Source organism: Gopherus evgoodei, chromosome 9 (assembly GCF_007399415.2).
Source record: "Gopherus evgoodei ecotype Sinaloan lineage chromosome 9, rGopEvg1_v1.p, whole genome shotgun sequence".
In the NCBI taxonomy this organism is placed as follows: Eukaryota; Metazoa; Chordata; order Testudines; family Testudinidae; genus Gopherus; species Gopherus evgoodei.
In genome coordinates this window covers 84,763,628-84,781,115 of record NC_044330.1, presented here as the reverse complement: position 1 = coordinate 84,781,115, position 17,488 = coordinate 84,763,628, and the positions used below count along the sequence as shown (strand labels likewise).

The 17,488-nt window shown below is 44.9% G+C and overlaps 1 protein-coding gene across 9 annotated transcripts in view; it reads right to left on the bottom strand.

Moving 5' to 3' along the window:
- Positions 1-17,488, bottom strand: part of OPHN1 (oligophrenin 1) — a 126,157-nt gene that overhangs the window by 67,491 nt on the left and 41,178 nt on the right. For 7 of the 9 annotated variants that reach the window (XM_030575233.1, XM_030575234.1, XM_030575239.1 and 4 more), the window contains 2 exons: positions 7,739-7,834; positions 399-460 (listed from right to left, as the gene is read on the bottom strand). In XM_030575233.1, coding sequence (XP_030431093.1) covers positions 399-460; positions 7,739-7,834 — 158 coding nt within the window. Of the gene's footprint in view, positions 1-398; positions 461-6,378; positions 6,682-7,738; positions 7,835-17,488 lie in introns of those variants that run through there. The other 2 variants (XM_030575241.1, XM_030575242.1) reach the window with 2 other exon arrangements.

The window sequence follows — 17,488 nt, the reverse complement described above, 5'->3', positions numbered from 1 at the left end:
AGCAGCTGTGTCATAGGCCCTATACTTCAAACAGCTAAGAGAGATCCCCCTTGAGCTCGAGGGTGAAAGGCGGTGCTTTTTTGGAACAGGACGATACAGGTTCTACTCCTCACTACCACCATGAATTTCTGCGTTGCCCAAATGTGCAGCATTATGACAATAATGTGGTCCCACCTGGCCACTGATTTGCTACAGTAATTTCCATCCTTTTGTGTAATACACTTACGCCTAGGGTACAAATAGGCATAATCACTGTCATACTCCAGGGCCCGAGGAGGGATTTGTTAACAAAATCAAGTTTTGCAGTTAAATAGAGAACACCAAAGAAGCCAAGTGTTTGCTATGAGCAGCTTTGTGACTTCTAGCCCATAACAGGTGTTCACGGGAGGTCACCTTACCATCATTGATCTCTCAAGTTCTACCTCTTGGAGCAACTCTGCAAATTCCTTAAAGGATTCAGCTATAAAGAGAGAGAAAAATGAAACAATTGATTAGTGCAGATCCTGGTCAGATCAGTGTTGAATTTTAGCCTCCTGATTGCCACATTAAGTACAACACTCCAAGCAGGGCCAGAGAAACAGCTGGGGTTTATTGGTTGACACTCCATCTAGGCAGGTTGTTTACAGATCCCATATAACACAGGCTTTCCTTTTCTCTCAATGTCCACACCAAAGCCATGCCCAAAATCTGCCTCTTAGGCTTAAGTAGCAGGTTGAAAGCTTTACACTTCAACTTTAATAAAGGCTTTTGAACAAGCTCAAAAATCTTACTGCATCTTTGTCACTTTGAAGGCTCCCACCCATTCTCTCAGCATTGCCCAATTGTTTAATTACTCATGGTAGGAGAGTGTGATCACAACTGACATAAATGCTGCTCCATGGGTTGGCTGGAAGAGCGGAACAAGTGATGTCCTTTGGCTGACATGCTGCCTGAGGCAGAAAGCAATGACTCCATCAGCCACAGAGGATGCAACAGGACACTGCTGCCTGTTGTCACCCTCTGGTCCATTATGGCTGGAACAACATGGAGGTTTGTCCTTCATGGAGCTTTGTTTATTTAACCAAAAGGAAAGACAATTCAGTCCAAGAAAGCTCTCTTCCCCTCCCCCTCCCCAATCGTGAGCCTTGAGGAAGAGGAGGTGAAATCTCCCATCATTTCTTGTGGCTAACACTAATGAGGCCACATCCCCATATTGCAGACAGATCTGATCATTTTAACATCTGCATTCTGGGGCAAAGACACAGTCTTTATTCCCGCTATGTGAGAAGTCACGAAGGTGACATAACAGAAGTAATTGGAGCATATTAGCTCTGTCTCAGAGGAACTGGAAAAACTGCTGCTGCAGGTTAGATTTGGTTCATTATAGAATAACGAGGAAACTAAAGAGTGAACAGGGAAACCAAGCAGAAATATTTCATGCCCAGTTGCAGATGAAACATATGGAATAAGTTACCAAGCAAGGCCAGCAAGACAAATAATCCAAGGGAGGGAAAGGAGTGGGAAAAGTGAGAGAAAAGTTCAAATGTCCATTTCTACTCTTGAGAGGAGTGGCAGATAGAAGGCAGCCGTACTCCACTCCTCCAGTTCCTAAGCCTACGCAGCATAACACCCCTGCTTCCCCACCCCCTCGCGGTATGAACACTGCACAGTCAGGACCCATGACATTCTGGGGAGGGGGATACAGCCAGGTGGAGAGGTTGGAGATCAGCTTGAGAAATGCCACGCTTCCTCCTTCAACTACTGCAATTGCTTGTAGAAATGACTTCGGAACGTCTGCTCCATGTCGTCTCCTCAAGTCTTTGTCAAAAACCTGGCACTTCTGGAGAGGGGACGCATCGCAGGGGACCACATGAAGCGCTTTGGCAGCAAAGCTAAGGAGCAAGCCATGCTACTGGGGAAGATTATGACGGTGTTTAAAGTAAAAGAATCGGCACTGTGTGCCAATGCCTTGAAATCCTGGTGGTTTGGTCTTACTTTGTTTAGGGTGCTAGAGCAACACAGTGGAAGGATTTGAGAAAAATCTTACATACAGACACTGCTTTAGTGCCCACAGGAAATGGTCAAGCGCACCACGATAGGTGTGGAGTACTTCATAGAGCCCTGTGGAGAGGACTTCTCCATAAACTCTGCAGGAATTCCTACCACCCTCTATTTACACTCACCTCTGTTTGTTTACAGTCCAAGCCCTTTAATTCCAGAAGAGTATATATGTAGCCAATTAGCCCTAGCAGAGGAGACTGGAAAATTAACTTACTAAAGACATTTTTAGAAAAACGTTTGGCTTTTAACAAAACAAAAAGGCAGAGCTCCTAGAAGGGAGAGCATCGAGGGAAATAGCACTAAAAACTGATCTATGTTAACGGTGGCTTAGAACATCCTCAGCAATGTGCCAAATAATGAAGAATGGAAGCATCCAGGTGTACAGGGCGACTTGTACACCAGTATCTTGTTTTGCAGGTAATGTGTGCAGAAACCAGTCCTTGCCCTAGCTGCAGGCTAAGTGCTCTGCCCAGCATTCAAAGGGACATAGATATCTTAGTGGTAGCTCAGGAAGTCTGTCCAGTCTTTTGTTTAAAAAAAAACCCCCTAGCTGTAGCAACTACTGCACAGCAAATGAATGGTTGTTAGGTATTGTAGGGGGATTTACTGTACAATTGCTGAGATGGGCAGAAAAGGAAAAAAACACCAACTTGTGATATGATAATTCCACTGTCATCATCAAAATAGCACCTTCTCATTATTAGTCAGTGATTCCGAGTTTCCCCCACAAAAGAGAGAACTTTAAATACTCAAACACCTATCTTTGAGCTGGCCGTGATAGTCGTTGTCATATTCTACTACTGGCCCACGAGCTGAGGCATGCTAACGTTCAGCATGGTCGCCAATGGCTATATGAAATCTGAAGTATCCACAGGTTCCAAGAGGTTAGGTTCAGGGAAAATAAGCACCAGGGGCAGAGCTGCCATCACTACAGAAAAATGCCATAAAACCCTAAAGTGGTGGGCACAACAAGAGGGTCTTGCATCTCCTGAGGCAATAACTGGAGTTACCCATATAATTTACTCATGTGTCATCGGAAGACTAGGCCCACTTAAACTGTTTAAAAGCAACTTGTGAATGAGTTTTTAAAACAGATTTGTGCCCTTTTTGCTGCTTTATGGCACGTAAAGAAGGCTTGACAAGTTTTGTTGGGTTTTTTAATGATTTGTTTGCCATTTTCCCTCCCCATTAAATTATTTAAGAATTTCAAGTCAGGTCCTCCCCAGTTTTGCTGGAGAACTTCTTGAGGGTTCCAGTGATGTCTCAGTATGAGCTCATTCCCTAGCTAAAAGGGCAGAGTGAAGGGTTTCTGAATCTTCAGCAAAGAGATCCTTTTTCCCAAATGTTCATTAGGTAGTGCAGTTAATATTTTGTTAACTCCTTCTAAGTGATGCCAGTTCTCCTGATTTTATCATCTTCAGTCTCATATATTTTGAAGCCCCAGTTCCTAGAGGCACATGAATGCATGAGAATCTCAGCTTTCATTTAAAAATAAAGTAAATTTTCAGCTCTTAGATTCGGGAGAAAAACTGGAAAACATGAACCCTAGAAAGGTCAAAACAAAACAAAACAAAAGGCAAATAAAACCCCCAACATGTGTTACTTCAAAAATCTCTTGATTTTTAATCCCCTCATGATTTTGGGGGCCTGACTCATGATTTTTGAACATATGTGTTTGGCTAAGCTCCAGTCTCAAAACAGCTTCACTAAAAATTAATCATATTTCAGTGTTTTGTAAAGCTGTAATTTCATTATTCTCCAATCAGCTTGCAGTTTCCCAGAGTTGACAAGACCTAAATGGCTAATGAGGAATAAAAAGAAGCAGGGACGAGAAAAAAAACACCCTTCCAATACCTCCGTCCCCCAGTGCCTGGTTCAATGGGACCCCCAATTCATGACTGGGATCTCTACATGCTGCTGGAACATAAATAATAAAATAAAAAGTGGGGAAACAAAAGGTACACGCCTAATTTGGTTTTCTTGCAGTTAACCTTTAAGTGACAATAACTCTTGAAAGTTTCCTATGCTTGTTTAGACACAGCAAAACCTGCACATATGACCAAAAGACCAACCACAATCTGCTATTTAAACAGACGTGGGCCTTCCAATAAAGGTGGAGTCAATTTGTGCTCAATACATTTGGGGCACTCTCTTGAAATGGGAGGCTGACAATTAAGGGTTGTGTCTTGAGAAAATTCCACACTTACGGTGGTGTTTTCAGCAACACAGTTGCTTACATTGCTGGAGGGTTTCTAGTGAACTACTGGAAACCCTCGATTACAGATGTATGTGAAAACCTGGCTCTATATTGCTGAAGCTGTTCAGTGACAAAATAATGTAATTCATACAAAGCTATGTAATAAGGACATGTCAAAAGCAATTAAGCCACCTCAGGAGAAAGCTCCATCTACAAGAGACAACACCAGCAAGGCGTCTTCCTCCTGAGTCACATTTGAATCATTCAGCTTCATTATTTTATAACAATGCATTTTAGCTTTGTCCAAATCTGCTTGAGTTTGTAAAGAGCACAGGCCTTGCCATCTGCCTCCATAACAAGTGCAACACTGTTCACGTTTACAGATCAAACACACTCCCCTAGAGTTTGATTAAAAAAATATTCTATGGATTTGTACGTTCCACCCCTTGTTCTGTGCAGCACACCTCTGAGCTATCAGATCCTATGCCCGGAGAGAATCTTGACACTGATTACAAACCACCATGTCATAAGAATTTTAAAAGTAGAATAATTAAAGTCACTTGTAGCATGTCAATGACTTGTTCCCATTTTCAGACAAAGGGGAGATTTTCAAGAAGGCTTTTTAGTCGCACCCATCAGGGAGAGACTGCAGGAACTGGTGAGGAAGAAGAAATACAAACCACATTTCTTCACACTGAGTGATGAGAGTGGATCACCTTAAAAGGTAACTTCCTTGGTTCACAACTGAAGAACTATTTGGTGTCGTTTAAGTTTGCGTGGCCCAAGATCTGACCCTGTTATCTTCCTTCTTAGATCTGTTTGCAAACACCTTATACGGAGTCTGAAATCCTTGATAGTCCTCCTCACCCTCCCCAACCACCCAGAACAAATGCTTTACTGTTACAGGGCACCTAATGCTGGTGAGAGGTGCCAGCCTGACAACTCTGGAGACTGAAGCTCTCTTTATCCACAGAACAGGTGCTCCGCTGAGCAGATGCAGTGGCAGTGCAAACATCCCCAAGCTAACTGATGAAGAGGCTCTATTTTCTTCTCCCCTTAACCACTCCAGAGTGGTGGGCAGACAGGCTACACATTCAGACTGGGCTGATGAGCTGGAAATTTCTTTTTGGATTAACAGGAAAGAGACACTTGCTTCTTGGATTGCTGTTTGCCTCAGATCCTTCCGTTCCCAGTAGGGCTGATTTATATGCACTGTTTTCCTCTCCATTATCCAGCATCACGAGTTTGGAAATTCAATACCTCTTTTTCCATTATAGTTGGACTCTGACTCTTTTTCAGCGGATTTCACCTATGAGCTTTATGCTGAAGGAAATCAGATTCTGAAGGGCAAATCACAATCTGCTCCAAAGTGCTTACAAAAAGCCAGCCTTTGCTTTCCTTCCTTCCTTCCCCCTCTGATGCAGGCTCACAGAGTCTCTCTCAGCATGGACAATGTCACACTTCTGGGCACAGTTAAACAATAATGTGACTCTGGCGTGAATCTGCATTAGTAGGCTATCTATTTTCCTCTCTATGCATCCAACCCTGCAAGTGCTGAACACCCTCAACTGCCCTTGACACCACTGGGAATGGAGGCTCTCAGTATTTTGCAGGATCAGGCTCTATGACCTGAGGCCAACATCAGGTTTTGTAAATTGTATGGAAGGCCGCTGAGGGGAGGGGGTCGTGGCCCAGCCCCCATCTCCTATCTGCAACCCTGGGACTCCTGCTCCATCCTACTCTCCCTGTTCCCTGACAGTCCCCCTCCCCGGGACCCCTGCCCCATCCACACACCCCACTCCCTGTTCCCTGACCGCCCTCGGACACCCGCTGCCCCATCCGACCCCTCCTCTCATTCCTGATGCCCCTCGCTCCCTCCCCCCAGATCCCTGCCCCATCCAACCACCCCTTCTCCCTGTCCCCTGACTGTTTCCGGAATCCCTGCCCCTGACTGCCCGCTGCCGCCCCATCTAACCCCCACTCCTTCCTGACTGCCCCCCCAAGACCTCTTCCCCCATTCAACTCCCTGTTCCCTCCCCCTGACCGCCCCGACCCCTATCCACACCTCCGCCCCCTGACCACCACCCTGAACTCTCTTTTCCTCTATCCAACCTCCCCCCCCCCACTTCCTGCCCCCTTACCATGCTGCCTGGAGCACTGGTTGCTGGTGGTGCTACAGCCACACTGCCCGGCTGCTGGAGCAGGGCCACACCGCTCTCGCTGCCACTGTCACCATGCAGCACAGAGACCAGGTCAGGCCGGGCTCTGCAGCTGCGCTGCCCCAGGAGCTCACAACCCCACCGCCCAGAGTATTGCGCCGGCGGTGAAGCAAGCAAGCTGAGGCTGTGGGGGAGGGGGAGGAAGACAGTGGCGGAGGGACCGGGGCTAATCTCCCAGGCCAGGAGCTCGGGGGCTGGGAAGGACGGTCCCACAGGCCGGATGTGGCCCGCGGGCCATAGTTTGCCCACCTCTCCTCTATGACATTTCCATGGAATTAGAAACAGTTCTCCTGTATGACTCACGCACATTAAGCACTGCTAATCTACTTCCTGTAGTTTGCTGAGTTTTCCAGCACAGCTAAGGATTTCTGCACATTTTAAGGAGCCCTCACATATCGATGTCACCACAACAACAGTTCCCAGACTTCAAAACTGCTAGTTCAACAGCGATGGTTAATCCCAGGGCAGATGAATTCTAAAAATGCCTTTTTTAGGAAGTTTAATCCATTACTTTTAGCTCCCTGGATGCAGCGGACAAATGTTTAACCAACAAAGAATTTACTGGGTTGGCAGGAAAGTAATAAAATACATGGAAACCAAACCAGAAACGGAGGCGTTGAGCTCAGGGAAGCTTTGCATGCTGCTGGCTCTCCACAACGAAGCTGCAGCTTCAGAGGCACGTTGGGCGTCTTTTTCAATGTAACGAAGCATGTTAATTTTCTTCCCAAGGGGTCACAGGCTGGTGTTGATTCTGGGTCACCATGGGGATTGTATATAGCATTTCAAACCACAGCAAGCTTAGATCGAGGAATACCGTTAGCCTGGTTCAGAACACACAGCCAAGTGCTCTGAGTAACACTATCTGGCCCAGGTAAAGAGCAGGGTGAGAGGGTAAGACAACATGCAATAACACTCCAAAGAGGTCACCCACAGGGTACTTACTACAAAGGAGAGCCTCACTCTGGATTACTGCAATTCATTTCCAATCTTTGGCAATAAGGAAGAGATTTAGAGCTGTAAAACTATCAGGTCAAAATTAACCTATAGCACTGTGAGTCAGATTCTAAACATTAATTCCTGAAGACTTATTAGATGTCCTATAAACTACATTTGTGACTGCAACTATACGCAACCCAGGCACTGTGAACCAAATGGCTCCTGGTTCTGTGTAAGGACCAGAACACAGTTATCAGCGCTGGACTCTACTATGCAGTCTCACAGTAAAAAGGAGATAAACTTTTCTAAGTAGCTGCAAATCTACATTGAAAGGAAAAGCACTTACCAATATTAATTTCGTCATCGGTTAGTGTGTCCCCAATAAAGTCAAACTGAAAGGACTGTAGAGTCTGAGAGAATTTCTGCACGGCAAAAGAGTAACCTGGAAAAGGAAGAATTGAAAGTTGAATGTTTATGTAATTGATACATAGGGGTGGTGAGTAAAGTTTTAGGAAATAAATATTGGAAGAGGAGGTTTACAGTGGAGGGGTTAAAAAAACCCAGAACAGATCTCTGTGCACTCCATGGATTTCAAGTTCTCTTGAAAAATAAAAAAGGTAAACGTGTATTTTATGCGCTGCTGTTAGGGAATACATTTTCAAAGGGTCTCTGAAAGTACACCTGCAAAATTGGCAGATGCAGAAAATTCCACAAGCAATTAATCATATGTGTCCATATATCCTGGTGATGAATGCAGGAATAGTTTTCATCTGCAGAAACATGCAATCTCAAATATACTGTTCACCATTTTGGGATACAGTCAGAGAATTTGACACTATGAATATTGTTTATGAGGACCAAGAGAGGTTAGCCATTTGTGGATGGCATGTTGGACTTTTCTCTCCATCCCCTGTAAATAAATAAAATGTAAGTTGAACATTACAGGTCAGATCTTCAGCTAGTGTAGATCAGTGTAGCTCTATTCAAATCAGTGGAGTGATTCTGATTTACATCAGCTGAGGATTTGCCCATACTAGGAGCCAAATTTGTCATCCAGGGCATACCTCAAAATAAGTCTCAAATTTGCTCAAGACATTCTATCAAACACCGAAGCACTACCCATCCTGACGTTTTAAACCAAGACTTTCAAAAATATATGTTTTTTTCCCCAAGTACTGAGCACCCAACAGCTCCTACTGGAGTGAATAGATACTCAGCATTTTTCAAAATCAGGTAATTTAGGCCATGTCTACTCTCCCACTTATGTCAGCAAAACTTATGTTGCTCAAAGGCGAAAAAAACCACCCTCGAGCGACATAAGTTTCACTGGTGTAAGTGGTCATGTACACAGTGCTATATCAGCAGGAGAGCTGCGACAACCACTCACTGGGGATGATTTAATTATGTTAACAGGAGAGCTCGCTCCCATCCGCATGGAGCGGCTACATGGGAGATCTTACAGTGGCGCAGCTGCATTGGTACAGCTCTGCGGCTGTAAGGTATCTAGTGTACACATCATGTAGACAAACCCTTAAGCTTGACTAAGGCAAACATTTAGTTTGCAGCAAGCTGGAGAGTGAATCTACCCTGCACTAGCCCCATGAATCCTGCTGACGTATATTTACAGTTCATTAATGTACTTTGATCCCAGCTACTTGTTAATGAAGATCAGCAGGTGCACACACACAGTTAGTCCATGACAGGCTAGTGCAGAATAGATTCATACCCCAGTTTGCCATAAACTAACTGTTTGTGTAGACAAGCCCTAAGTTTAGGTTCCTATATGTGAAAATTATTGCCATATACTTAAGATAGTATTTGCATGGTTTGTATTTGATGAGAAGAAGAAATTAATAGAACAAATGCTTTGGGGTAGATGGATGTATTATTGTGAGGACATATGTCTTGCCATTTGGGGCAGTATTTCTACAAGTTTGCCCACCCGGAAAATAAAATAGAAAATCACCTTTCAAAATGATAGCTGCTGTCCCAGGGCATCACAAACACATAAACAAACAGTTCTATAGACAAGCAAGGGAGTGAAACAGCTGGGCTTGATAAGCCAGGGGTTCTCTGGTGCTCCAGGTAGCCCTTGGATCTCTTTCTATCCCAACGATGAAGAAACTGTTAGCCTTTAAGCAAAGATGCTTCCTGATGGCAGTTGGTAGCCTGGTCCAGAACTATTTGTAGGCTTTCCAGAGAGGTTTCTGCCCAAGAGAATCCTTTTCTCTGTATCCTGTGTGGCTGCTGTGTGTCTTTGTTAGCTACACCATTGCTTTAAACTCAACTGATCACATCTGTAGAGGAGCTCCGGGGGCGGGAACAAACATTCGGAGGAACAAATCCAAACTGCAAAATTACCTGGCAAGATTAGAGCAGTGCTGGCCACAGGTACCATTCAGTCTAAAGATACAGCAAGTCCTGCACCCTGGAAGAATCAGCAACACAGATATGGAGGTGGCAGGAATAGCCAAGCAGTTGCATAGTCAAGTGACTTTATTTTTACCTAGTCTCCTTAATATTGTCCTACAATGAGTCCATGTAGTGAAGACACAGAGAAGGCATGGGATCAGGATTGGAAGGAGGGGAAGGGATTTGATCCATAAGAGGATCTTAAAAGTGTTTCACAGTATAAAAGAGTTTGAAACCAATGTGATGAACCAAATCAAGCCAATCTTCATGTGTAGAGCAGCATGTGTTGTTTATGTTTTGTGGTCCCCCTGTAAGCACATGGGATAACAGAATGAAAGGGTCCAAGCTAGCGTGTGCCACAAGGGATGTGACGTAGACAGCAAAGCAGAACTGAGCCCAAACGATAAAGTTTGCTTCTTGATTTACATCAGAATTTTCCTAAAATTCAGGGAGGGGCTATAGTCAGCGTTCCAGGCTGGAACCATTATAGGTTCTGAGTTCTGAGGCAGAGTTCAAATCTGTATTAGAACCTTATCCAAAGGCTAAAGATTGTATGAACACAAGGGCAGGACATAAGGTTCCAGTTCATGCCCTACTGTATAATACGAGAAGGGATTCTTCTTATAAGATGGCCAACTGTCTGGGTACAGGTCGGGCAATATTTTCAATCCAACCTTAATTAGGCCTCCATTTTTGTGCATGCAATTTTCCTCTCCAAGTTTAGGCCACTTAGGGTATGTCTACACTGCAACATAAACCCAAGCTTGAGCCCGGGCTCAAGCCTAACCCCTCCTTGTGTCTACACTGCAATTTCACTAACGAAGGGCTTGGAACCAGAGCCCCAGGACCATGCAGGGCTGTAGGGTCTGATATAGAGTTAAGCCAGGACCCAAGGTCTGAGCCCTATTGCTTTGCAGTGCAGATGCAGCCCCGCTTGACTCGGGTCCCAGAAGTCAGCTGGAAGTATCCCACAATTCCGTGGGACAACTTTCTTAATTCTTTCTATCCCAACAATCTGCAACCCTCTCTACTGAAAACAGAAGCCACCGACCCCTTTTGTGAATGGCAGCAGATCAGGTCAGTTCCAGTCTATGCATTCGATGAAGTGGGCTGTAGCCCACAAAAGCTTATGCTCAAATAAATTTGTTAGTCTCTAAGGTGCCACAAGTACTCCTGTTCTTTTTGTATTTTCTTCTGATCACCGATCTGCAGGCACACTATCAGAGAGCCTCTGGGGTTTGCAATGCAGTGGAAACTGATCAAGTCTTTTGCAAAGGGAGCTGCTTCAAACTTCCTATAATGGGCAGGGCAGGCAGAAAAGTTTCCCCACAATCCACCACATTTGTAGGGCTAGAGTGGCCACATTTTATGGGGTGATGCTAGGGATTCTGGGATATAGTTACTTTAACTTGGGTCTGCACGCTGCAATGTGGACACCAGAGTCTGAGATTCAAGCATGGGTTGGAAAAGTCTGAATGTAGGGTTAAAATACAATGTAGATGCTCAAGCCTAGGGTTCCCTAACACAGCTCTGCCGACTCGAGCAGCACTGACCCTGGGCTTACATTGCACATAGACATACCCTTAGGGCTTGTCTGTGCAGGACACTTAAGTAATCCAAATTAACTAAAGGTGTGAATTTAAAATTGATTAGTTAAACTATATAAAACACCTGTGCGGACAGACACTCGCATTCAGAATTGACGTGAAGTGGCCAGACAAAGGCCACTTTAATTCTGAATAGAGTATCCACACAGGGATTTAATGCAGTTTAAGTAATCGACTTTAAAGCCCCACCTTTAGTTAACTGGGATTAAATTTTCCTGAGAGTGTCCACATGTAGGCAAGCCCTCAGATGCTTAGGACCACAATTTCAAAAGCACCCTCTGATTTGGGGTCTCTCCATTTGTGGGTGCCCAATTTTAGATACCTTGGCCCTGCAGCAAAATCTCCTGATGACACCTTAGCTTCCTATGCTGGGCTTTCAAAAACAGAGGAACCCAACACTGGAGGCCACTTTTAAAAATCTGGGCTGTCATCCCCATAAGAAAGTGTGGTCACAGATGAGGGACTTTCATATTAAAGTGGACTAAACTGCATTAAAACAACACACCCCTACCTACCTGCAAAAATACAGGTTACTATATTGCTTTTAAGGTTCCTTTTCCCTATATATTTTCTTTGCATAAACAGCAGCAGTTCTAGATGCATTCTTTAGTTTAGATGGAATGTTAGCTTTGGTGAAATTACTCCTTTTGGCTGGTGCTTGGGACACCTTAACAGAAAAATCCAAGGTATTTGCCAGGTGCCTGTCATCTTAATATCTAAGCACTGACAGTGTCATTTTACATCTGTAGTGCATTTAGAAAGTACAGTCCAAAGACCAAATCCTTATTCTCTCAAGACCTCAAGATCGATGGGCAAAATCTTTCCCTCCACTTGAGATGGGTTAGAGTGAGATCAGAGCTTGACTACTAATAGATCAGTCAAGAACACTGTGAAAACCAGGTTTGTATGTGTGTTCTAAAAGGAAGAAAAGGAACAACATCGTGGCAGTGTTTGTGGTTCCATGGCTCCATGCTATGAAATTCATTTTTTCCCCTTACTTCAAGCAGCCTTGTACCTTCGTGATACAGAAAGTGACTTTAAATGTTGACCTTGATCCAGGTGATCACAAACAGTTTTTTTAAAAAAAATCTTTTACAACAGCAGCAAGGGGTGAAAAAAAATGCAGCTCATGCTGACCCATTCAGCTTCAGCAAAGAGTAACGCTTCTTCAGGCACATTTCCCTCTCCAAACTGGAGACAAAAATTGGACAGAGATTTGTACACACTCTTTATCGCTACTTTCTACCTGTGCATCATCAGAAAGCAGAAGGCAAAAACACTGGTGTATGGGGAGGATTTTATCTATAAATTTCCATTAGCCTGGGCCTCTGGGCTTTACTAGCCAATAGTTGACCTAATCAAGAGGAAACAAGGAAGAATGGAAAGGAGGGCCAGAGTTCTGTCAGATGCCCTCTGTTCCACTCAGCCTGCTCCACCCTTGCTCATTTTCTGAAAACTCTGTGTAAGAGGAGGGTTGTAGTAATTAAAGAAGAGTGCAGCTCCTCCTCTGTCTCATGCTGAGCTGGGCTGTTAACACAGTGATGTCACGCACAGCCTAAGTCTTACTTGTCAGGGATCCAAGTCAACATAAATAATCAACTTTCCATCTCCAAAGGCTCCATGGACATTCTGGCCGCTGGAAGAGATGATTCGTGTTCTACTCGCTTGACAGCAACTAGGAAATGGGGCAAGCTGCATCTCAGCTGTGCAGGGATTTCAGCTGGGGGTTGGATAGTACTTGCCAAGTCCTTCCCTCTGTGCCATCCTACAAAGCAGCTAACCATCTGGTGACTTGTTCTTGGTTCGGTTGTTTTTACTGCTGCTGCTCCTGTTTTGCTAATGGAAAATTCTAGACCAAAAGCAAGCAATTCCTCTATAATACACACTACCTCAGAGGTTTTTAGTGCAGCCATCACTGGAATAAGTTGGTCCCCACTGCCCATAGCACAGCCTTGTAGTCAAAGTCCTTCGCTATCATGACAGGAAAGTTCCTCTCCTGCACTCAGCATGGCCTGTGTTCTTTGCAACACCAGAAAGCACACAATGACACTGTGCTTCCTGGCTATACTCACCAACTTCAACAATCGGGACTGCAATATTATTAGCTGAAATCCTGATCTTACTGGGATGAGCTGGTGACTACGGTGGGACAGCTGGGCACTAGTTCCAGCTCTGTCACAGACTTGTGGAAGTCAGATAACCCCTCTATGTCTCAGTTTCCCCACCTGTAAAATGGAGAGGACAACCCAGACCTATTTCAGAGCAAAGATGTAAGGCCTGGTTTGTCAACGCTGGGGAAAAATGCTTCCGGAGGGCTGAGGTGACTGATGCTAAAGAAGAGCAGGGTATTATTGAGAGTTCTGGGAAGGGGAAAAGGTTCCAAGGACAGCCTCCCTAATAGTGTCCCATTTCCCATTCAACCTCTCAAAGCCTGGGAACAAGACCAAAGATTCTGCTGCTAGCTGAGGAGAGAACAGCATGGTTTCCTCTGGGATCAGTTCAACGCCATTCCTTGGGCAGTCACTCAGGCTTCCCCTCTCCAACCTAGAGGATAGGCATGGGTTCTCTGCAGTGGTCTGATCCTGTTGTTCTGGAGCACATTTGGCGACAGTACATGGTTTTCAACTAATCAAGAACTGACAGCTCTGTCACTTTTAGAGGGCCCTAGCCATTTTTGTACACAGGACATCTTGGTAAGTCACCCAGTTACATTTCTGAATTCTCCTCCCTACTGTTATGCTGGTGGCATAAGAATTAATCACCATGGCTGCAAATGGAAATGACAGACATGGGATTATCCAAAAGAACACAGCTGCTTGTAAAGGTCAGAGAAAAAAAAAGCCTGAATTACATGGAGTTTGGATGAAAATACTGTTGAAACTGGCCTTTGCAAAAAACTCAGAGGACTAATTGGGGAAGCTGGCCAATGCTCTCTTCACTGCATTTTAGTCTCTGCAGTACAGCTCCCCCACACAGTGCAGTTGCCCTTAAATAAACTGGACAGTGTTAGCTCCACATAAGCAGGCTGGCTTTGAGGAAGCTGATCAGCAGCTCTTCACTGTGTTGTTATGTTTCCATACATAGAGTAAACCATGTCCTTTAAACCCGTACCAACTTATTCCAGAGTGACGAAAAAACAACAAAAAGAAGAACAAAAGTAAGGTCCCCATCACAGAGCCCAGTGTGTTTCTCTCTTTAACAGCCCGCAGTAATGGATGCTCTCTTTGCAGACAGGCAGAGTTCTTAGAAATGTAAGCGTGTATCAGACAAAACAAAGATATTGCAGTTTCGAGTTGGATACATCACAGCTGCACTCTGGGGTTGGGGAACCTTGAGCACTACACAGGGTACATAGGTAAACACCATGTTAGTTATGGTGTCACAGAGAGGCTGGCCTAAGAAATGAAGTAGGTCAACTCCCTGTGCCAGGATAAGTGTGCCTATTTGGCCAATTAAAGTAGGTAGAGCAGCACATGAGGGTTATAAAGGATCAGAGGGAGACTCAGTGAGAGAAAGAGATACTTGGTGAATCCAAACCAGTCAGAAAAGGGCAAGTGAGAGCTGCCTGGAATGGAGGCAGAGCGCAGGTAAGAGCTGTCAAAGCCTGTATGTTTGGGACCTGGGAGAAGGCTGAAGACAAGGAGAACAGCAAGAGGTGTTTGCTGGACTGGCATCCCTAAGCCAGAGAGCTGAAACGAGAGGGCTAAAGGTAGGAGGTGCACCAGAGAGAGGTGTCTGCTGGCTCCAAGCCAGAGAGCCAGAACCAAGGGCTGGAGAGGGCTGAAGGCAGGGGAGCTGTGGAGAAGCCAAACCACTGACGTCTCCAGGGCTGGACAGTAGGACCCAGAGGAACCATGAGAAGGTCAGGGGGAAATGAGGGATACTTACCTGATAAGGTGAGGGCCCAGCAGAAAGCAATGGGGATTCCCGCTGGGCAGAGCAGGATTACACTCCAGTTGGAAGGGCTAAGGTAAATGTCCTGGTACAGGGACAGGGAGGACTGACAGAGTCCGGGCATTTTCAAAGGCACTGAGCTATGATATGTGAAGCATTATGGGACAAGACATTGGGTGAGCTTAATGACTGTTTGCATTGGGGTGAGAAATGGATAAAATGTTTGGGACTTTTAATAAGGATTGTTTTGAACTATGTTCAAGAATAAGCTTGCATAGAGTTATTGGGGTCTCTGAAAGGAGAAACTGAGGAAGATGTCCCTGCCATGCTGTGGCCTGCGACAAGAGGGTGCTCCAGTAAGGGAAGCCTTATAACATGTGGGGGTTGGTTAATTCAAATTACGTTGCAGTGAAAGCAATTTTACTGTATGAAATTAGGGGATAAAAAATTGAGCACTATAGGGAAAAAAGTTAATATAGCTGCATTTGCAGTCACCAGTGGCGCAGAACTCAGATGCTCTCGGTACTTTAACATGGTTCTCATGAGCCTTCTAGATGCTTAGGGTCTTTAAACAGGTTATTTAATGGTTCTCCTTCTTCTTGACTTCTAGCTAGAGCCCCTAGGGCTACCAGAGGCTCTTGGATAATAACAGCACAAGAACTTGTACTGCACTGGAAAAGTCCCACGCTTTCAAATCAAAACAAGAGGGCAAAGGGCCAGTGAATTAACCATTTCCAAAAGGGCGTTGCTGCTGTAACAGCCTCTCAGGGATTGTTACGTGCTGGAAGTTACAAAAGGAGAAAATGACCCGACTAGATTCTCCAGCTTTCCTGACAGGATTCTGAGCGTGCCTATGTTTCACCAGTCCCCAGGCTACACAAGCCATGGCACCACGCCGAGCTGCTCTAGAAACCTGTGGGCAATCAGCAGACCTTGGGGACAATAGCAAAAATCCCGTCCCAGGCCATGAGAAGAAAGGCTTCTTCTTATGCACAAGAGAGAGCCCTAAGACATGGGAGGGATAGAAACTAAAAAAGGATAAAACCCCTTCCTTCCAATCAAAAGCCTTGTTCAGCAGTTTCCTCCAAGGGGCCAACCCTTAGGTCTTGAATGGAGAGATTCAAAGCCTGAATGTAGCTATTTAATGACCAGCTGCTAGGAATGCCTTGAGAGAGATATGAACTGTTGAACTCTAGCACAAAGTGATGTCATTGACTCAATGGAAAGTCTGGGCAACTAACACAATTTCAGCCCCTAGGAAATCAGGTTTTTTGCATACTTTAGGTCGAATCTGAGAGGCCCTTATTCAGTTTTTACTCAGGCAACCAACCCCCTTTTTTCCCTCACACCAAACTTCTCTTCTTTGCCTTTAAATTTAACTGACATTTAGATGCAGATCTCCAATTTTTCATCTCTCTCAATACCTTTAGCCACTTTCCCTGTAATCCTCTTTTCCTGCCTTGGATCAAGTTAACTTGGGGCTGTGTTCCAGCCAAATCTCTCAAGGACCGGTATTTTTTTCTTAACCAACAAGTGTATCCTTGAATAACTCCATCTGGAAACCAATAGGCAGCCAGTACAGATCCTGCAATACTGACACCATCTACTCCCGGAGAGCAAGCCACCACACCAAGCAAGCCACCACACTCTGTTGCAGTTTCTTGACACATTTGAAGATGTAGCTTCAAGGACAGTGTATTGCAGCCACCAAAACCTGAGGTGACAGCGCCAAAGGTGACAGCAGTTCAGCTCATACCTGAAAGAAACAGTTGCATTCACCTAGCCAGATGGAGGTAGAAAAAAAACACTCTCCAGACCATCACAGCTTCTTGCTCATCTACTAGCATGTGGGAAATTCAACAGATGATTAGATTGCAAACTCAAACAACCAAAGGCGAGCATACACCCTTAATACAAGAAGCAACTTATCCTCACCATGTCTTCCCAAAAATCAGATGTCCCCAGTCCTATCCAGACTGAGTCTCAATCAGCTAGCTCTCATTTATATGTATTATGGAATGAACTACAGTGCAGGATACCAAGGTCCAAAACTACTCTATGTCTCCAACCGTTTGAACTAAAAGAAGAGGGGATATTGTCTTGGCTACCCACATTCCAAAGAATCCTGTTGATGCAGAGCAGAATTTAACACAGCTGGCCAGCTCAGTGGTTTGTGGGCCAGC